This window comes from Ambystoma mexicanum, chromosome 4p (genome assembly GCF_040938575.1).
Source record: "Ambystoma mexicanum isolate Mex_15411 chromosome 4p, UKY_AmexF1_1, whole genome shotgun sequence".
In the NCBI taxonomy this organism is placed as follows: Eukaryota; Metazoa; Chordata; class Amphibia; order Caudata; family Ambystomatidae; genus Ambystoma; species Ambystoma mexicanum.
The window spans coordinates 882,051,978-882,075,440 of NC_090927.1; the positions used below are offsets into that span (position 1 = coordinate 882,051,978).

Consider the following 23,463-nt stretch of genomic DNA (forward strand, 5'->3'; position numbering starts at 1 on the left):
ACTAAATCACCATAAGAAGTTACTATTTACTTTTAATTGTAATATCGGATGTATTAAACAACCTTATACAAATCAAATTCATCATAAATACTAGCATAAAATACATTACTAATCACACAAATTCAAATAGAATTCAAGTCTGGCTCAATCAGCAATAAAAACAAAATCTGGGCATTATTCACATACATGCATGCAAAGCAAATCCATTGAAACCTCAAAACTCAAAGCTAATAATAAGCCTTAATATTCCTAAATTCCCCCAATTACATGAATAGAGCTTGACTTCTAGAAACATGAAAAAGTGAGCTCAAAGCTCATTTAACAGTCCCCATTTCCTTTATGCTCTAAAGTGCATATACATTCATTACAGGATTAAAGTGCAAAGCAGGAATAAAGTGCAAACGAGGGGTTGTCCAACTAATACAACCCTGGACATCTTCACCATCTCAGCTCAAGGAGCCCTGCAGCCTTGAGCAATTTAATTACACAGAAGTTACTTTTGTGCACTTATGTATTCCCCACAATAAAAAACATTTTCTTTTGTAGTTATATAAGTCTATGTTCTAATAGCATTTTAGATCTTGGTTTTTTAATTACCCATATCCAACTTATAGACCTTTGCTTTTCCTCTGGCAATAGCTTTTTGCAGGGTCATTATGATGTGACAACCCTTGGTCTATAAGGCCACGAGAATCCCATTCAATTTCTATGAAACATGACTGTGAAATGGGATCACAGCTCATGCTTCAAATGAAGCAGCAATTTTCTGGACCCTTGACCATCCTCCGTGTCACCTAGCCCATCGGAACCCTGGCCAACGGCTGTGATTTTAGTGCACTTAAGAAATGAGCATAAAATACAAAACTCATCAATCTATGGTTATCCAGTAAGATGTCCCTGTTTTATTAAACTCGTGCATCTTAAGGTTTCTTCTCAAGTAGAAAACAAAGTTTCTGAGTCGAGGACGGATTGTTGTCACTGTTTTAAAGAAACATGGCCGCTGTGAAGGTGTCTGGCCGTTTGAAGAACAATGGGAAGCTGTTGACCACATCTGTGCAGTGGTCATTAAGTCAGTGTCCCCGCCCTACCTCTCCCGTAATGTGCAATGCAATCTGTGCGGAGAGCAGCAAACGGCTCCAATATATGCTCAAGGCCTGCTCTCGGTTTGCAATGTTGGTTGCTCGGGAGATGGTTTTACATCTTCTTATCAGATTCCGAGACAGGCTGGACAGGTAAAGCAATTATGGTCGGGAACAGAGAGAATCTCTCCCGGCATCAGTCTGCATGGGGAAATTGAAGACACGAAAATAAAATGTGCTGCATAGTTCATTTATATTTATGACACAAATTAGAAGACGTCCTGACAGGAGGCCAGCAGCCCCTCATTCGTCATGGCTGTTGTGGAAGGGGAAATCTGAAATTACCTCTTTCCTCTATTAGCATAGCTCCAGTTTTTGTGTCTGCTCTTGGAATGACCACATAAGAAAAGTAGGTTAAATCTACATAAGGCGGATTGTAACAGAACTGCATTTTTTAAAAAACATTCATGCTAGTGTTTGCAACATTATGACAAGCAAAGGGACATCTCTAGCGTGGAGAGTGGGCAGTAGGATTTTCAGGGGATGTCATTTGTTACTTGTCCTTTAGACAGCTTCAAGCTTCTCGTGTTGTTTTACACATGTGTAACTTTTCACATATCTCCAGGGGCTAGCCTGACAACCCATGGCCCATATACTTGTTATAATGAGGAAGTTCATTATTATTCTTTATTTCTTATGTTGATCATGCAGCTATGGGTGCTGTTTTTTTTTTTTTTTTTTTTTGCATTGTCTTTTTTTCTGCAACAGCAATTTTCCTCAGCAAGTAGGGCTTCACACATCAACACTCTGAATAGTGAAAATCCAGTTGGGTTTTCAGGCGACCAAAATTAATGCCCATGTAAATTCATTCTATGTGAATGTATGTTGTCCATATTCATTGTGGATATACCGAAAACCCGGAATAAACCTGACAATTCCGTGGGTCCCCGAGCCCATGCATACCTACAAGCACAACGAGCGTGGGTTCTAGAGCCGCCAGGTTTTCCAAATGACCTCATTTATCGTTTTTAACAGAAAGTAAGAACACATTTGTAACCCAAGACTACAAACCATACTCTGCCTCAGCAATGTCTAATTCACAGCTCTTGCACTGGCCATGGTCACAAGCTGGTCAGTTCAAATAGCCATGGTGCCCACTTCCACAGATCACTTGCTTCGTGAATTCCCTATGTTAATTCCTTTGATCTGCATTGTTTGGGCCTGCGCGCTGGGGTCACAAGCATAAACAATATTTGTAAAGGCACGCAGACAATATTGTGCAAAAAGTCTTCACTGTGATTTAACCAAATCATCTAGCTTGTATTATTCCAAAAGTAGATTGTTCAATGAATACTTCATCATTTTACTGTAAATATACGAGAATTCAAAGTGGTATTGATGGGGTCTTATATTTTTAAGGTAAATGTCATATTTTCTGCAAGGAAGGGTTGCCCATATTTTCATGCTGCACAGGCACTTTCTCCACATATGTCCTTGGGATGTTCCCTTTGCCACATTGTGTATACAGTGCAACGCTCAACTAAGAGATGTTTTTTAGTTTTTTACAAGCCTTTATATACACTAAACAACTGAGAAGTAGAAATCCCATGATTATGTGCTTTTTATGAATTAAGCATCCTTAACTCTACTTTTAATAAAGAAACCATGGCTGGATGCATGACAAACTCAAGGACCAGGAGCAGTTTAAACTTAAAGCCCCAGTTTTCTGAGAATATGATATGGAGGCCAGAACCACTACCTGGGATAAGGTGGGTTTTTGCAGCATCTTGTGTATACAGGTGGAGGAGGGATTCCCGACTGGACTACTGGCCCATATTGATGAGCCGCTAGGTGATGCAGAATGCGTGCTCCATATACTTCTCTTTCAAGTTAAGATAGGGAGAATAATCTATTATTCCCTAGATGATCTTCAATGTGCAGCCTTTCAGCACATATTTTCGGGACTTCATTTTTGTCATATGCTTAGTGATCGACCTCCATGCAGAATGTTCCATCTGGGGCATAAGCCGAGGAGGGCATCCTCCCAAGGAAGGCTGATGTGGGTGCAATCTGCATTGATCCCTCTGACATTTACGTCGATTCATGCTCCACGTGTCTCCCTCAGCTATTCTCCCAGATACAGTTAACGTTTCACATTTTAGTTGTGACTTTGAAACTTTGATTAAAAAAGCCCTGCACATTTCTGCAGGGACCGAGGTGTAACTGAATAGAGTAGTCATGGCTACCTACAATGTACTGTACCTGTATAGTGACATGTATTTCTTATTCTTCGGACAGACACATGTCGAACTCTGCAACAAGTAGCAACTACAATCCACAAAGTGAAGCTAATTCATAGGGAGCGTCTGCCCAGACTCTGCTAAGGCCCACTGATCCTTCTCTTAGCCAACACCCAGGCCACCGGCTAGGAACGCTGGTCTTAAGCTGTGCCAATTTCCCCACCAGAAACCTTTCAGTTGATTCAATGTATCCACCCAGTAGCACCATCTAGCAGTGGGAAACCAAAGTAACCAATCAGTAATTCCTCTTTCCCATACAGTCTGTGAAGGAACGTGAGGAAAAACGTCCATGTTCCCACATGTCTTTTCCCAACATTCCACTCTCCCCGTTCCCTGGTAATGAATAAAGTTACTTGAAAGACGGGAATGAGGAGGAAGCATGCGTCTCTAGTGGCAAACCAGGGAACACACTTGTATAATCTTCTCAGTTATCCTAGCCTAGTTCATCTGAGGACACAAGGAGTTGTCAAGCAGGAGAGTGGAGGACACTTGCTGCTCCGCAAGGATCCATGACTTACACACACACACGCGCTTCTGTACCCACACCCCTCCACTCTTCTATATATATATATGTGTAAGAAAACAGTACAGATGAACATTTGTAACCTCATGAATGATAGTGTATCTCATATGGAGATTAGTGCTGTCCATTTCTATGTGGCAAACAATTGTAACTTTCTAAAGTAAGACCTACATGAAGTGCACTGTTCGGAACAACGTGATTACAGTTGTAATAAGTCGAAACTTTTTAAAACTCCTTTAAAGTAGCTTGGTTTATATTATAGGCTAGGCTATATGTTCAAAGTATAGAATGTATTTCACCAACTCACTAGCAAACTTCGGCTGAGGAGTGGACGTTCTTATAGGATGAAGAGAAGCCCCCTGTCAGCACGTGCATCACTTTTTAACTAGCATCTACAACTCTGACAAAAAAAGGTCATGGCATATGCAAGGCGGGCTTTGCTGTCGCCATGCAGTAACAGAAGAGAACACAGCACTCAGGGCAATTTGCAACGTGCTGTTCAATTATAGTGGCCTGTTTTAATTCTTATGCGCCGGAGGAGCAGGTTTATGATGCAAACAAAAAGACACCATTTAAGTTTGCACAGCTGTGAATGTCTTGGACATTTTCTTTCTTCTAATCTCCATCAAATGTCCATGCCCCCTCATCCCACCTCCTACAAGCCAAAGGACAAAGGCGAGGTTAATGGGGGCGATTAAAATTCCCATTCTCGTTTCCTGCTTCTATTTAGCCCGGATAATGTCATCGGATTCCCACCCCACCCGAGCTTAAAGCTGCAGATTTTATGAGGGCTGGAGTACTGAGGCAGCCGAGGCCCATTCGAGATGCAGAAAGGGCTTAGCGCGCACACACGCCGGTGCCACATTGGGGGCCTGTTTGCCTGGGAGCAAAGGCTGCGCTGTTCACCCCATTGTTCCCTTCCACATTCACATCTTGTCTTCCGGCTGAAATGACAGATTAGCACTTGGCCACATGTGTCATAGGCCTCTGGAATAATGCGACATGCATTGCCTTATGGGTGTATCACAAGGTCTACTTAAACTGCTGAATTCTCTGACGGCAGCACAGTTGTGTGTTGTGACTTGTCAGCTTTCATGTTATCAATCCATTACTTTACTTTATGTTGATTTATGCGTGGATAATACAGTGTTTCCTTTTGTGGCACTGACAGCTTGTTCGAAAATGTAGGGAGTTGTGGAGGATTGCATTAAATAACTCTATGTGCCTTTTAAAAGTAGAGGAGTCATGTTTTTAAATAAGTAACTCCACTTTACGCCATTGTCCCTAACTATTTTGTCAGGAAGCCCTACTCAGTGATTGAGCTAGCACTGCAGTCATCCTTGTGCCACCACTCATTATGGAGGGCAACCGGCAAGGGAACCTCCCATTAAAATCCGTGTATATTGCAGCTCTTTCTGGTGTCTGCGGCATGTTGTGTTCACTGGAAGAAGTGTGATACACCACTACCCTCAACGTAAAGGAGCCTCATCTGCTCGATGCATTATTAAGGTCGTCCATTCCCCCAATAGATTCCTTGGTCCTCGCCGAGACCAATGAATGTTGAGGCCAAAGTCAGGCCAAAAAAAGACATCAGAATCACACTTCAGACCAGAACGTCCACAGCAAGCCCACGGGAGACAGTAGGATTGTTGTCCATGTCTGTGCTGGATAATTCACTTGGCTCTCAATTTATTATTTGGTGGCAACTTCCATCTTCAGCTGTACTACAGTCCTATGCATGGCCTAGAGGCAAAACTACCACCAGCCCTGATGGCGGTAGGTCTCCCACTGCCTCATCAAACCAAGTGGAACATACCAATGCTCGATGTAATGTTTCATTAAGGCTGCTAGGGACTGATGACAGTGCTGTGCCTCACCTGCCCGAAAACCAGAGAACCCTCGGGCACTCCTTCTGACATCTTTTAGCAACAAATCTTTACAGGCAGCACTCCCAAGGTTTCCTCATGTCCTGAGATAAAAAGAAATACGGAGGAAGGTACAAAGTTGTTGTTCCTCTGTTCTTTGCACGGGGCTTGGGGTGAAAAACAGCAGACCTCTTATACAGAGAACCTTCGTTTTTTAATTATTATTATCATCATTATTATTAGTATTTAAATGAACCTTCACAATATAGTGAACGTATTACATTGTAGCGACAAAAGCAAAGAGTTTGCAACACAGAAAATTAGACTAAAAAAAAAATTCTTAGCAAATGACGCTTTTAGACAAATGCCTGCCATTTCTTGAAAATACTAACCAGCACCCAGCAAGGAATTACCCCATGCTCCACCCACCATACACTAAAAGAGAGAACATATATATCTTCTTAAATCATAAGCCTAAACATATAGAACACACATACTCTTGAATTGAAACACATTGTTTTTGGGTAAATTTCAATTGAATGAACCACCAACTGACTGTAGTTAAAAAAAAAATGTACACATCTTTATAGTGTAACATATTAGGCCTGATAAATACAATGATGGGTAGATCAACAGAATACGTGCATGTGTGTGCATGTGTATTCGCTTTAGCTGTCATGAGTAGTGAACCATACAGGTGATATGTACAGTTGCTGTACGTTTCATGTCATCATAGTACGGGATATCTGGTACCTGAATTAGCTCAGCAATCTCACTAAATAAAACGTGTACCAGTTGCTCACTCTGAAAAGTGACATTGTTCATAAATGTACATTCAATAAGGATCTTTTTTTTTTAATGACACATTATGACATTGGTAAGTCATTGATAGTTCCATTGTGTTCTCAATCGTGTAGCTTCTGATGTGGCTGGCGATGTGATCAGCCAATCACTGTGTGTGGTTAAGATTGCCCTGCTCCTGATGTCTACGATTCACAATCAGTGTGTGTAAAGGAAACCCGTTTTTCACAGGATAATGTCTACTTTGCTTCACCATGGTTCTGTTTTCTGACATCACTACAGTTAAATTTCCAGGTACCAAGACCTACATAGACCCTGAAACCTACGAGGACCCGAGTCGAGCAGTCCACCAATTTGCTAAAGAGCTGGACGCATCTTGCATAAAGATTGAACGAGTAATCGGTGCAGGTAAGATATCCGTGGCTTCCCAGTGGATCTGTTTAATACACCGGGGCTCAGCTCACTTATGTCTTAATGGCAGACAAAAGAAGTAACATTGCTAGAACTGTCCACTTGCAATGCATGGAAAGTAATGAATTCGAGATTAGCCATTCTATATTTGCAGTGATCAAATAGAGAGTTGGTAACATTCAAAATTAATTCACACTAATGTCTTGCTTAGTGGTCACACAAAACTAGAATATCAGAAAACCTCCCTAATTGACATTCTTCTGAGCACAGTGGGATTTATGTTCAAACGTAAGATGTGGCGTTCATCACCAGCAGCGCTATGAGCATTAATGATATTAAGTAATGGGTGTATTTTTAAAAACGGAACTTTTTAATTAATGCGAAAGAGCATTAAGTGTAAGCCATTGTTTTCTGCATATTTTGTTTACTGAAAACCAACGGAGCCGAAACACAGCAAACGAATTGTCCAGCATAGCACATGGTACTATGTAAACTCTGTGGCTTGTCCAGCTTACTTGGGGTGCGCTAGATAACATAACAGGTTTATTTGTAGAGCGCATGTTCACCCACAGAGGGCCATCTTGGCGCTATTGATAGATAGCAGATGTTTATTGTTACCCAACTCATTGGTACTCATTTTATCGACCTCCGAAGGATGAAGGGCTGAGTGGACCTGCCGGGATTCGAACCTGTGACCATCAGGTCAAACACAGGCCCCTGTAGTGGATGCATTATTTCACTGAGCCACAGACCCAGCTACCATTATGCAATGGCACCATTGTTTCACAGCACCACTGTTACACCTCTGCAGTTATTAGCGAGTCCTGTAAGTGATCCTCCCAATTAGACCAGCTGAAAGAGGAAGGGCAATTTTAAATACAGCATACAGCGACCCATGAACAAACAACAAAGTTAGAGTCACTTCATACAAATGCTCTGTCATGACACTGCTCTGGCCAAAGAAACAAAACATAACCAGGTTAGGGTGAGTAAGGAACACACACATGCTCACACATACACACACACACTCAAAACACACCACCACACACACAATGTCAAAAGTGGGATGTGCTTTAAAGAAACATTTTAAAAATATGAAATCCAAAATTATGTAATGTGTAAATCGTTCCATGGTGGTTGACTGTATTCCTACCATGTCCCAAGTCAGAAAGGAATAACTTACTCTACCTAAGGCAACACAATGATATCCCTTTTTGATTGTGAATGGCACCTCTGCTGAGAAACCCATAAAATAATCAAAGCAGGGGGGGTAAGTGTTGGCTAAGGAGGGCCCACCTCATATTATGACAACAAATAAACTGACAATGGATAGGTTTAAATGTTTCAGAAGATGAAGCTGACATTCAATTGGAAACCAAATTACATACAGTATCACTACTTGAAAAAGAACAGACAATCAAAACTGGTTATGTTCACTGCAGGCACAGCACTTACGATGTCATTATCTGGGAGAATATGTTAAGGATTTCAATCAGGCACACACCCTGGTCTCGCCTAGTATGTAATACACAGATGAAATACTTATTTATTGTGTCTATAGGTTCAATATTCTGAATGATATACCACTCATATCACACCCATCTCAAAATACCCCCCAGGTCACACTGAACCAAAAATCAGGCTGGTTGGTAAAGGTAAATATTTATTTATTATTTAAAATTCAAATCAAATATAAGTTTTAATATATATGGGGCAGCAATCACCAATTTGGTGACAATACAAATAAGAAAATAATTGAGGCAATGGAATTAACTTTTGAGCAGCACGGAAGATAAAACACAAGGAAAAGACAGTTTTGGTTTGTGAAAAGATAGCGTTTTGGTTAAGATTTCCCCCGGCAAAGTTCTTAATTCACAAATGAGCAATTCTACACAGATGTAAGTAAGCAGCAGGTATTTAGGAATGAACAACAGAATACTGTGTTTGAATATAATCTTCCCTCCCCAAACAAGAGATAAAACTTTTTGAATGGGAGTGGAGATACTTTAAATGATAAAATACATGTGTAAAACTTTTGCAAAAATGCAAATTCGCGCCTAATTTTCGCTATGCAATTTTTAATAAAAACGGGTCAAATACACTGTTTTGCAGTTTTTAGTTGTGGATGTAGCTAAGGGCCTTAGGTTTAAGTGAGAGTTGAAGAAGTTATGCAAGTTTGAATGAGAGGTGTTTTTGAAAATAAAGACGTGAAATTGAAAACAGAATCCAGTTCCTACAATGACAATGATGCTCTAAACGAGGATATTCAGGCTGGTTACCAGTTTGAAACACAGTAAGCCCCAGAGTGGTCAGCGTAAACCAACTCCAGCACCTCCGTGTCCACCTTGGAGGACTCAGTCAGATTACCCGTGGGATGATTTTAAGGGTTTGGGATTTTACAAGACTAAAGGATTTTAAAGAAATTATCACTATTACAAGAAATCAAAGCAAGGTTTCAGACTAGTGTGGCACTATTACAAATTCTTAAGTTGAAGAGAGGATGGGTTGAGATTGAGATAGGACAAGGCAATTATACTATGGGTTACTATGATTCCTGTTGCTACTTACAGTCCACTGTAAATTAAGATTGGACTGTCAGGGTTCTGGTCATCCGGATTGGGTCTACAGGCAGCAGGACACTTCTGAAATGATGGTCAGCTGGGTGGTTTTGCTCAATTGGACTGCACATTGGATTGGATTGGCCCTTCTGGTCACTGGACACTGTAGATTAGCGGGATTTCGAGTTTCAGCTTGTAAGCATGAATGGTAGCAAGCCAAACTGGATCAGAATTTGCTTCCCTGAAGTGTGATGGTTCAGGAATTGGGCCTTTCTGAAAAAGAGTTCAGCAAATGCAGAGGCCTGGGTTTTGCAGAGTATTCTAGATCAGGACAAGATGAAGAAGTCTGGAACAGGATGAGATGAAGAATTCTGGAACAGGGTGTCACGCGGAAATCAGGATGTAGTCAGGAATTAGTGTGTGTCTGTGTGTGGTGAAGTTCCTATATTTATCATGCTAAGTGACATCACTAAGTTTTTGGTAGGGGGAGAATTTCAAACCACACCCACATGGCTGTGATAGGTCAGAGGAACTTGCCTTTTTCTGGTTGGAAGTCGGAAAGAGCTGTCATATTTTATGATGTGATTTGTGAACTCCAACATTGATTTGAACCACAATTTAACTTTACCACAAATGCACATTTCCATAATTATGCCCTCTAATAAATCGGACACATAGATCACATATTTTTATGGTTTATCCTCCCATCTCAGTGAGAGCTGTCTTTGTCATTCTGTGGAGTTTTGTCAATTTTAGTCGTAACAGTTTGGCCTAACAATTCCTTATTCAGTACATATCTGGGCAATTACCCCTAGAACACAGGTATACAATATTATATTTGCAGCATCAATAGTTTTGCCACAATTATTCTTTTAGTGTAACTTTGGTTTCTTATGTAGTACAGGGTGCACTCACGTCTTCACAGAAAGAGGATACAATTAGATTTACAACTCCCAACTTTTAGATTTATCCTCATTCTTGTGGCAAAGTTGAACGTCTTTAAAGCTTAATTACAAATAGGCATTTAAACACCAAAAGTTCTTGGCAGTTTATTTTACTTGTCTTTCAACTGGCAACAGCTGTCAAATTCCTTTGATCCGGGTGGGGGTCCAGAGGGAAGTTTTCTGCCCCTCCCCTTTGGAGGTGAGTGTTCAAGGCTGCCATTGTCATTGCTTGAGCCACAGACAATAGTCTGATGAGGTCTTTGTTACAGTGTGCGAGAACCTCCCAGCAGCAATTAAGCCTTCCTCTAGCAGCAAGATGTTACCCATTCCCAGGCTGAAGTTGTCAGCTCAGAATTAAATATTTGATTAACTCAAGACGGGGTTTGGACTTTATTACCTACAGCTTTCATTACAACATATAACTTGAACACAGTTTATAGGTAGATTTTGACATTTAAAGATGTAGGCCTTTCACAAAAACATACTTTTAAAACAGGTGAATTTTCACTTTCTTCAGGGAAAAACACATTTAAACTGAGTCTTTTACATCCAATGTTCTTATGCAGCACACACACATTTAATTCAGCATTATTCTGTCCTTGAGTGCTGGGATTTGTCTGTACTCTGGATGTATGTATCCAGCCTTTGCTTGGAGTTCTCTCTGCACAGCTGAAATTGTTACATGTTGCCCTTTTTAGCTGTATTTTTCCCATGGAAATGAAAACAATGTTGCTGGGCTGCCTTTTTAATGGGATACATTTCTTAGCTGCTGTCAGTCATTGAGGCCCAGCACCTCTGAGCCCCTCAATCCAACACTGGATGATCTGTACCCTTTTGCTTTCAATGGTTCACTGAAAAATGAATGGATATATCGCCAAAACAGCACTTTGAAGGTTGCAAAGCTGCATTTTTAAAAGGCATTTCTGGTTTTTATCCCAATTCTGTGGCCTTGCTTCATGTTAAATGTGACATCACCCACTGGCATTCTCCTGCAGTGAGTTCTGTTTTCCCCCTCCACTTTCACTGTGTGTGGCAGGGGGGTGCAGCCTTTTGTGATCGTGACCCATGCATAGTGTTGCCAATTTTATCGTGCACAGGGGTTAGCACATCCATTTTTGGCTGTTTCTTTCCACATTGGTAAAGTGGTGCAGTGGGGCATATCGGCATGGGTAAAACTATCCCACACTACTATTGGTGAAATGACATGCAGATATGAACTCCATTTTAACTGAGCAGCACTATAAAATGTCATGAGACTGTGCTCCAGTCATGTAAGAACAAGACGGGCACAACAAAGTTCTTTTTCGTCAGCTATACTGGACCCCAGCAAGGAAGTAGATGTTGGGTTTGGAGGACTCAGATAAATGTTGGAAGTGTGACAAGTCTACAGGAGCATATATTTCCATGCACTGGAATTGGGAAAAATGGGTTCACGTTTGTGGTGAAGAATTTGAGAGGATAAATGTGGTACTTGAACCCAGATTAAAGATGCACCATGTAGATGTCCTTCTCAGTGTTACTTACATGTTCTTGTATCAAAACAAAAGGGAACACTTTATTTTACTCACAGATAACGTATGCCAAGCCCTACATAACTGTCTTGCTGTACACCTACAGCTGCCAACCGTGGGATAGGTGAAAAGAATGGGGGTGGAGATGGGCAGATTTATGGAGGAAAGTGAACTACAGTACTCACTATAGCAAGTAAAATCTACATACTCTGGCATCCTGTTTGTTTTTCTTCAATTTTAGGGGAGATTAACCAAGCAAGCAGTTACAGACACAGACTCACATTTAGCCCAGGAGGCTACAGGAGATGGATTTTCTAAACTGGGCATCATCCCTTGAACCAATGTCATAGACTAGAGTTTACAGAAGTAGATGATCTAGTAGTCACTTTTCAGATATTGTCATGTCTCTGCCATCAGCTTGAACTTCATGGGCATGATGACCTTTAGGAGCAGGGATATTTTGTGATGTGTAAAATACCAAAATGCAAGACCCATCTTGTTTTCAATTCCTTAATGCCTAACACTTTGGAATATTCAAGCCTACGTAACAAAGCATCCTTCGGAAGCTTTAGCCATTTTTGTTCTGTCAATGTAATATTTGGGATCTCTCCAAACATCAAGACACTGTCCTTCCTGCATCCAAACAGGGGGGTAAGGAGAAAATGCAGAAAAGCACATTTCTTGGTGAATGTTGCCATTGGGGAAAACAGTTGGAAGAAAGGAAGGATGTGTCTGAAATACCATCTTGTCGTCATGAAATACTGTGCACGTGATTCTGGCTGTATGGAACTGTAATTTGCTAATCCTGCTTGAAAAAGTCAGAGCCATCAGAAAATCCATTTTACTGTAAATGAGGTGGATGTCTACAGAGTTCATGCACTAAAAGTGTAACGCTCACCTGAACTCTGCGGGAACCTTCTGGAACTCCAACTGACTTCTACCTTCCTGGGAATTAGACACAGGATTTCTGTGAAGAAAATAACAATTTTCCTTTCCTTAGTTTTCTCTTGTTAAATAGGAGGAAAAGACTGGTAACTATGGGACCAGCAATAGCTCACCTTGGTATTTAATTTGTTGAGCTCTCCATCCTGTTCTATACAGGGGCGCAAGTCCTGAAGATGGGACACAGGAGAATAGTTTCTTTTATAAGGGCTAAATGGGCAATTATGGAGCGCAATTATCACCGGGAAAAAAGGAAATGACAGAAACCCTATCCTAATCCTAATTAGACCCTAAAAGGGACAAAATGCTGTGGTGAGATGCGTGTGTAAAATTACAGAAAAACTTCCTCACTACAATGCGTAACGGAATAGTAAACCCCTGAAACAAGAGTCAAAGAACTACTCGGTCGGAAACATGGAAGCACCTTATGACTTTGCGTAATATGAACATGAGTGTGACCAAAAATATCTGACTAGAAACAAACTTCCAAGGCAACTCCACAGAAAGGGCACGAACCCGCTAATAACAACGTAATACCCTGAAATGCGTGAGGGATTGTAATAACATTTATACACAATTCAATTTCATTAATGGCCGCTAGGCACCACCTAGCGGCCATTAACGAAACTCCAACAAACCATTAACATGGGGAATTAGAATCAATAACCAGCTAGGGCAAATGAATTCCATATGAACCTGCATCTCTTACGAATAGTATGGGAAAACTAACCTGTGGTCATGACAGTACCCCTCCTCAAGGACTCCCCTCCCGGTTTATTGGGGTGATTCTGATGAAACCTCTTTAAGAATCTAGTGGCATGTATGTTTTCTTTAGGTTCCCAAGATCTATCTAAGGGACCGTAACCTTTCCAGTCAACCAGATAAAAAACCTTGTGCCTGACAATCTTGGAGTCTAAAATATCCTTCACTTCATATTCAGATTGATTGTCTTCAAGCTCAACGGGAGCAGGAGCTGGTTCTAAACGAGTATCTGGCGTTACTGGTTTCAGTAAAGACACATGAAAAACTGGATGAATTTGCATCTTCCGAGGAAGGGTCAATTTCATTGCCACTGGGTTGATGATGTCTTCTATGGAGAACGGACCCAAAAATCGGGGAAGAAATTTCTTTGAACCTTTCAACAACACATTTCTGGAGGATAGCCACACAGAGTCTCCGACTTGAAACTTAGGAGCTACACTTCGATGGCGGTCAGCAAACTTCTTCTGACTTTCCTTGGCTGCAGATAAGCTAGCTTGAGCCCTAGTGTGGGCCGTTGAGATGAATTCATGGAGAGTTTTCACAGCAGGCATCTCCAAAGGTTCTGGAGGGTCAAAGGCAGAAGTTCGAGGATGTCTACCATGTAATGTATAGAATGGAGTAAGCCCAGAAGAGGAATGAGTTGAATTGTTGTAAGCATATTCTGCCACCCACAATATATCTAACCAAAAGTCTTTAGTTTGGTGAAGCATGCATCGTAAATACTGTTCTAAAGTCTGGTTGGTGCGCTCCATCTGACCATCGGTTTGGGGATGATGGCTGGTGGATAGTCGAACATCAATCTTGGCCAGAGCACAACATTGCCTCCAAAATTTAGAAACGAATTGACTACCTCGGTCTGAGATTACAATGGAGGGAAAACCATGCGCTTTAACAATGTTCTCCAGGAATATCTTGGCCAATCCAGAAGCAGTCGGAAGTCCTTGGACTGCGATAAAATGTGCCATCTTGGAGAATAAGTCAACCACCACTAGAATGGTGTCAAAACCCCTACATGGAGGAAGATCGGTAATAAAATCCATTGACACGGTATGCCAAGGACTCTGTGGTACATCCAAAGGTTGAAGAAGACCGGCCGGTCTTTTCTTAGTATTCTTATTTTGTGCAAAGGTTCCACAGGTTTGAATAAATTGAATGACATCTTTGCGCCACGTAGGCCACCAGTAGTGTCTCTTGATTTTTTCCAAAGACTTTGTGACCCCTGGATGTCCCTCAATCAAGGAGCTATGGTAGTTAGCAATTACTTGTCTTCTCAGTTCTTCAGTAGGTAGGTACAAGCGATTTTGATAATGCGGTATATCCTCCTGCAGGGTGAATTGATCGCCTCGATTAGTCCAGGCAAGCAGCTCTACAGGAACCACATTCCTCTTGACTTCCTTCAGTAGTTCTTCATAAAAAGGGTCTGAAGTGTTTAGTAATCCTAAAACCCTTTCTCCAGCAATGATGTTGTTTGGAACTTGGGGAACAAAGGTCTCGTCTTCATTGCCAATCCGGGACAAGGCATCAGCCTTCCCATTTCGAACTTCAGGCCGAAAAGTGATGACAAAGTCATACTCTGCGAAGAATAAAGCCCATCGCAGTTGTCTAGCCGATTGGGCCTTGACTGAGCGGAGATACTGCAAGTTTCGGTGGTCAGTAAGGATGGTGACTGTGTGTTGAGCACCTAGCAAATAATGTCTCCATTCCTTTAAGGTGCACTTGATTGCCAACAGTTCCCTGTCTGTAATTGTATAATTTTGTTCTGCAGCTGAAAATTTTTTCAACCAAAACGCCACTGGATGCAAAACTTGAGTCTGTGGATCTCGTTGAGACAAAACAGCCCCCATGGCAGCACTCGAGGCATCTGTCTCTACAATGAAAGGTAAGTCAGGACGAGGATGTCTCAATATAGGAGCCTCAGTAAACTTGGACTTGAGAGTCTGAAAGGCAACTGTGGCCTCCGGGGTCCAGGCAAACTTCTGGTTCTTTTTAAGCAAAGACGTGATGGGATGAACCAACTGCGAGACATTTTCCACAAATCTTCTATAGAAATTTGCAAAGCCTAAAAAACTTTGGACTCCTTTCACTGAAGTTGGAACTGGCCATGATAGAATTGCCTCCACCTTACGAACATCCATCTTCACTCCTTGCGAGGACAGCACAAACCCTAGAAACTCTACTTCAGGAACATGAAATGAACATTTTTACATTTTCACAAAAAGGGAGTTCTCTCGCAATTTTTTCAAAACTGCTGAAACGTGATCCACATGCTCCGAGGGGGTTGCTGAAAAAATCAAGATATCGTCAATGTATACTACTGCGCAGACATCGAGCAAATCTTTCAAAACGTCATTCATAAAGCACTGAAATGCTGCTGGTGTGTTGCATAACCCGAATGGCATGACTTGGTATTCGAAGAGGCCGTACTTTGTGCGAAATGTAGTCTTCCACTCGTCGCCTTCCTTAACTTGGATCAGGTGATACGCCCCTCTAAGATCCAGTTTGGTGAATATCTGAGCTCCTTTAATTTGGTCCAACAAATTTGAAATGAGAGGAATAGGATATCGATTCCGGACTATGGACTGTGACTGAGCCGGGACGACAGCAAACTGGAAAATATAGGAAGGGAACTGATATATAATAAATATTACTCATGGAATGAACGGTAAAGACAAACGATGCGAAGCGCGAGCCTTCTGATGGGCGGGGCTTAAATAGCCGGCACATGAAAACAACTAGACCCGCTAGCTAACTAACCCAGAGGCACCACCTAGCGGCTATTAACGAAACTCCAACAAACCATTAACATGGGGAATTAGAATCAATAACCAGCTAGGGCAAATGAATTCCCTATGAACATGCATCTCTTAGGAATAGTATGGGAAAACTAACCTGTGGTCATGACAAAAAGAGCTGATAAAACAGAGGTGCAGTTCCATATAAAGATCCCATCTAGGATGAGGTGTCTTCCCCGGAGGTTAGAGATGTAACAAACCTTAAAAGTAGTTCCTGATGGTACATGATCATTGATTTTTTGGTAGAGATTGGCAGAGTCAGAATTCTTGCAGGATTCAACATGAAAGCCAGTGTATGCTGTGGCTGAGATAAATGATAGAGAATTGTCTAGAGTGCTGGTCATTCAATGCCCACAGCTATGCAACAATAGCAGAAGCAGAGCCCCTTATTGTTGTATGTCAGTATTTGCCTCAGAGACCAAAGAAACACAAGATTAAAATCTCAGGGACTGCTCTGCTAAGCTCATCAATCAAGGGGAGACATGAAACCCTTATCCTCTCTGCTGGGGCAACATGTCTGTCTGCCTTAGCAAAATACTTGGAGGAAGAAGAAAGTTATTGATCATGTTAAAGATCCATCATCTCATTGGTCAAAAAGGTGGTACATAATGAGGAAGCAGTTACAGGAAGCTCTAAACATGGAAAGGGCCTGTTTATGAAGGTAAGCCAGTTTACCACCAGAATATTAGTAGGCTGAGGGGCTACACCTCAATCAGCAATGGCTGTGGGACTTCCAATAGTAAGGAAGTTGTAAAGCTCACAGGAAGCTGAGATGGTATGAGTCACAATGCTGGCTAAAGACGACTATTTAACCTCCTGAAAGAGGTTTAGAAAATAACCTTTCTTGGCTCTGGAAATCGTAAGGACTGAAACCTCAACAAAATATCCTGACTGGACATGGAGAAAGCATAAGTAGTCTACCACTGATGAGAAGGAGCCATCTGAGTAGTTGACCAGATCACCATGAGTGCCATCAGTGAGGAGAATGCGAGGATAAGCTACACAGGTTCTCAACACCGACAACAAAGACCACTCCATCTGGCAGTAATGGATAGCCTGAGTGCAGGGGAAGAAAGAAAACAGAATCAATTCTGCACATATTTCTCGCCACTTCTAATGTTAGCTCAATATCTGAAGAGCAGAAGTCTCCATCACAGGCACAGAAGATGGTAGGCCTGTGGTGACCACTCTTCGAAAGAAAAGCCAGCACAGGACAAGGCCGTGGTGTTGAGCAACGCAGGTGCGCTGGGGATGCTGCTTGATGATACGTAGCATGCAACGTTATGTCAACGCCTCCAAGCCTTTAAGAACTAAGGATCAGACCCTCTGGGGCAAAGCCTTCACAGGAGAAGGCCGCAGTGTTGAGCGACGCAGGTGCAAAGGAGACACTGCCCGATGATACATGGCATGCAACGCTACGTCCACGCCTCCGAGCCTTTAAGAACTGAGGATCAGACCCTCTGCAGCAAAGCCCTTGTAGGACAAGGCTGTGGTGCCACGCAAAGCTACGTCCACGCCTCTGAGCCTTTAAGAACAGAGGATGGGACACTCTGTGGCAAAGTCCTTGCAGGACAAGGCTGCGTTGTTGAGCAGGCCTACTCCTCCTTTGAATGCCTGGTCTGAGGGCTCTCTATCTCTCCTGGCCTCTCTCTCACTGTGGCCTCCATCTACAGACCGCCTGGCCTAGTCACCCTCTTCCTCTGTGTGGGCTGACCTTGCCTCCTCTCTCCTTGCCTCTACCCCTCAACTTCTCCTCCTCTGAGACCTTAACATCCACTTGGATGCTACCAGCCCCTCCTCTGGGCTCTTTCATGACCTCTGCGACTCTCTCTCTCTCTATATATATATATATATATATATAAATATATATATATATATATATATATATAGTTCTGAGGCTTGTGGAATCTGCTTAGATCACATGCTGTGCATGGGCCGACATCTAGTGGAAGCTACGGAGTATTACAGTTTGTTTTTCAAAACTCGAAAATGGGCGTCGACACAGGGCGTGCCAGTAATACTATCCCTAGTGCGACGTCCAATGTACCCATGATCCCTCACGCGTCTAGGACCCTCAGATTGTTTTTTTCCGCCATACTGGTCGGAAGCATCCCGCAGAGTTCCCTGGCCTTAGCCATAATTTTGCAAAAAATCCTAATATTTCCCGTTTTCTCCATCCCAACGCCGAGTCACCGAAGATCGACACTCAACGCCGGCCCGGAGAAGAAATACAACCGTCGGTCCCTGCAAGTAGGGAGAGTGGGTGGTGGTACATACTCTACACTCTGCCACAGGGTGCGTATGGAGGGTACCCCTTTCCAATTTTGCCCTAAGTGCAACCGCAAGTACCCTTGGGTTGATAGACACACTACCTGCAACCTCTGCTTGCCAAGGGACCACCCCGAGGTGAACTGAATAGCGTGTAGTCGGTTTAAACCGAAGACTCTAAAGGACCGTTCGATCAAACGTTGGGCCCACCACGCCAGGCAACGAGAGGCCATGGAAGTGGAGGGCGCCATCAGTGATGGCAGCAACGCCAATCGGACGACGAGGGCAACGTGGCGTCGAGAGACAGCCAAGCGCAAGTCCGTGACCTCGGAAGGTTGTCCGGCAGGGCAGCTATGGGGAACAACCCCGGCGACACAAGCACTACCCACAACATATCCACTAAGCATTCGAAGTCCAACCAAGACTCGGCACGCGCGTCTAGTTCTTGGAGAGAGGCACGCAGAGAACAGTCCACCGAATCGGTGTCCTCTGGGCATTCTTGATCAAGATCGCTGCATGACACCAGGCAGAATAGAGAATAGACCCTTCCCTTCTCAATCCCAACCTCACCAGGGCGGTAAACCCCAGGATTGAAAAACTGTTGGGGGGCAGCCCAATCAGAACCACTCTACATAAGGGGGCAACTGAAACCGGACTCCCTGGTAGTGACTAATACCCGGAAGAGGGCGGGAACACCCTTATCACCGTCTGAAGCTCCTCCCAACAAGTAGAGCAAGAAGATCTATGGGTTGGGAAGGAAGGTAGCCTTCACTTCCGCCTACCAGGCAAGGATTGCCAACTCCACCACCCTGCTGGCGAGTTACAACTGCCATCAGTGGGAAGAAGTTGTGGCGCTCATTGACTCCGCCCCGGAACCTTTAAAAAGCCAGTTGGCACAGGTTGCGTCAGAGGGAAGAGCCGTGTTTGGTTGCATCCTTAAGGCAACCTTTGATGCCGCGGATAATGCGGGCAGACTGATAGCAGAGAGCACTGTTATCAAAAGTCATGCTTGGTTAAGACAATCAGGGTTTAAACCCGAAACACAAGCATCCTTAATAGACAAACTGGTGGAGCCTGATCTACTGTTTGGTAAAGCGGTAGAGGACGCCTTAAAAAATGCAAAAGATGAATACGGGACTCTCAAATCCCTGGATCAGTTAACCAACAAACCCCCTAATCAAAGAGGGAATGGCAATTTTCGTCACCCACACGGCCAAAGCTCACAGAGAGGCTCCAACTATTCCCAGGGGCAGGCTACACCAAGGAATAACAACAAACAGCAGTCTACCCAGGGTTATGGCAGGGGTAACAAGAGGGTACGTGGTAAGGGTAGAGGCAGCCCCAATAGAAGCGGTGGCACGCCTCCCGCAAAAGTGACGTTCTGTTCAGGGTCCCTTATCACGCATCCCCACTAGGGGGACGCATTTCCAACTTCACCCAAGCTTGGGAAGGGATCACATCAGACAGATGGGTGCTGTCCACAGTGTCCGCAGGATACTGCATAGAACTGTTAGAGCATCCCCGAAACCACCCTCCACGTCAAAAAGTACATTCATTAGACCAACAGAAGATCCTCCTCGAAGAGATCGCCAATATTTTAGCAAAGGACGCGATAGAACTCGTCCCGGGACACCAGGTAAACAGGGGTATTTATTCAATTTACTTCCTTGTGCCAAAAAAAGATTTGACAATGCACCCAATATTGGATTTACGGCCTGAAAACAAGTATGTCAAGCCCCAAAAGTTTCACATGACTACTCTCCAAGAGGTAATCCCCCCTCCTAAAAAAGGGGCATTACATGGCAACATTGGACATGAAAGATGCCTATTTTCATATTTCCATGTTCCCAGCGCACAGAAGATTCTTGCGCGTCAAGGTGGACAGTCAGCACTACCAGTTTAAGGTACTGCCCTTCGGTATAGCCTCGGCTCCAAGGGTTTTCACCAAGGTAAAGGTGGTGGCGGCGGCAAACCTACGCAGGGAGGCAACCCCAATGGACCTTTGCCTGGGCAACTGGCTCATCACAGGGGAGACCCCAGTAATTTGCAGATCAACTATTCAAAGAACTATCAACCTCCTCTTCGAATTGGGCTTCTCCATAAACGAGGAAAAGTCAAGTCTGGTGCCAAGCACCCCCAAACAGTTCACAAGAAGGGTTGGCCTTTCAATCAGAGGAAAGAATTCAGAATCTAATGCTGCAAATTCTGCTATATCAGGCCGGTCGCCAGATAACGGTGCACAAAGCGATGCGTTTGCTGGGCATGATGGCGTTATGTATTTACCTGGTCCTCCACGCGCAACTGCGCATGCGTTCCATTCAAGAATGGTTGGTGAAACAGGCAAGTGGTCAGTGGGATGATCTAGTGGTTGTTTCGCCAACACTTGTACAGAGTCTTCACTGGTGGACAAGAGAAAACCTCTCAAAGGGGAAACCCTTTTACGATCCCGAGGTACAGGCTGTAGTCACAACAGACACATCCCTGTCAGGGTGGGGAGCACACCATCTCCACCACACAGCTCAGGGTCTCTGGTCTCACTCAGTGGCCAAGAATCATATCAATCTGCTAGAGCTTCTGGCAGTATTCAAAGCGCTTCAAGCGTTTGAGCCCTACCTGTTGAACCTGTCAGTGCAGATCCTGACAGACAACACAACAGCTATGTTTTACCTAAACAAACAGGGAGGAACTCGTTCGCCAAATCTGTCCAAGCTTGCCCAGAAAATTTGGATATGGGCACTCAGACGGAACATCTACCTGTCATCTCAACATGTTCCAGGGGAGCTCAATTCTCTGGCGGACACTTTATGTAGAGATCCCCTCCCGGAAAAACACGAATGGTGTCTACACAGAGAAATCGTAGAAGATCTCTTCTCCCAGTGGGGTTTCCCCACCATAGACCTATTCGCCACAAGCGAAAAACAGACAGTGCCCAGGATTTTCATCCAGGTTCCCCCAACCAGACTCCCAGGGGAACTCCCTGTGGATGAACTGGTCAGGGATGTGTACGTACGCTTTTCCACCAACCCCTCTCATCAGGAAGGTGGTCAACAAGATGCACAGGGAATCAATGACGCTCGTCCTAGTTGTTCCCATGTGGGCGAGGCAACCGTGGTTCCAACACTTACGCAGACTAGCGGTGTGCAAACCCATCAAACTCCAGTGCTGGTACAACCTACTGCCCCAGCACCAAGGTCAGACAGTGCATCCTCAAACCAACTCAATGAACCTGGCAGCATGGCTCCTGAGGTCATAGAGTTTGGACATCTCAATTTATCTCAGAGATGTATGGACATCCTAAAAGAATCTAGGAAGCCAAACACGAGGTATTGCTACTTTGACAAATGGAAAAGATTTGTTATCTGGTGCCAGAATAAGCAGATCAACCGTGTTGATTGCACTTCTTCCACTATAGTCACCTACATGCTCCACCTGCTGGACGCAGGGTTGGTATTTAATTCACTGAGGTACACCTGGCAGCTCTGTCAGCATACACCACCTCGCATAACAAGGTATCGTGTTGGAAAGCACCAGTGGTTAAAGCCTTCATGGAAGGAGTAAAGAGACTTCACCCTCAAATTTCTAACCCACCACCAGGATGGGACCTTAATGTGGTGCTGGCAAAACTCATGGGCCCTCCCTTTGAACCCATGCCTAAAAGCAGTCTCAAACACCTGACATATAAAATGGCCTTCTTGGTAGCCATTACGTCTATAAGAAGGGTCAGTGAAATTCAGGCTCTGTCAGTGCAGTATCCTTTCTTTACTGTCCATAAAGATAAACTGGTTTTACGAACACACCCTAGGTACTCACCTAAGTTTATTTCAAAATTCCATGTGAACCAGTCCATCGAGCTTTTGGCTTTTTTCCAAGACCCACAAAGCTCGGCTGAGGTGAAACTACACACCCTAGATGTGCGTAGGGCGGTCCAATACTATGTAAACAAAACCAGACCGCTAAGGAAAACAGACCAACTGTTTGTCTCTGTAGCTACAGGCAAATAGGGAGATCGCGTCTCTAAAGGTGCCATCTCTAAGTGGATTATAAACTGTATCCAGCTGTGTTACTCCCTTTCTGAAAAAACTCTGCCTTTCACGCCAAGAGCCCACTCTACAAGAGGCATTGGGGCCACTCTGGCTTTCATTACAAATGTACGCCTTGACACCATTTGCAAAGCAGCAGCTACCTGGAGCTCTATTCACACTTTTACCCAGCACTACTGCATTGAGACCCATTCCAAGACAGATACTGAAGTGGGACAAGCGGTTCTAAGACATTTATTTGCTCATGACCCTTCTCACATCCCACCTCCTTCTTCTAACACTGCTCGCTAATCTTTGCACAGCATGTGATCTAAGCAGATTCCACAAGCCTCAGAAGGGATACATTACTCACCGTAATCGTATTTCTGATGCTTGTATATGCTTAGATTCACATGCGACCCACCCTTCCTCCCCTCTGAGAGTAGGCGCATGGATGCTTGTAGTCTTATCTTTCTATCTATCTGCTTGGCTAATCTGTACTCACGATACTCCTCATGCTACCTCATGTCAGAAAAAATACAATCTGTGGGTCCTAGACGCGTGAGGGATCATGGGTACAGTGGACGTCACACTAGGGATAGTATTACTGGCACACCCTGTGTCTACGCCCATTTTTGAGTTTCGAAAAACAAACTGTAATACTCCGCAGCTTCCACTAGATGTCAGC

The 23,463-nt window shown here is 43.5% G+C and overlaps 1 protein-coding gene across 7 annotated transcripts in view; it reads left to right on the forward strand.

The window, feature by feature from the left end:
* The window catches only part of EPHA7 (EPH receptor A7), a 366,507-nt gene that overhangs the window by 293,154 nt on the left and 49,890 nt on the right, over positions 1–23,463 (forward strand). For 4 of the 7 annotated variants that reach the window (XM_069606448.1, XM_069606452.1, XM_069606450.1 and 1 more), the window contains exon 10: positions 6,851–6,976. In XM_069606448.1, the coding sequence (XP_069462549.1) occupies positions 6,851–6,976 (126 nt within the window). The remainder of the gene's footprint in view (positions 1–6,850; positions 6,977–23,463) is intronic. The other 3 variants (XM_069606449.1, XM_069606451.1, XM_069606455.1) reach the window with 1 other exon arrangement.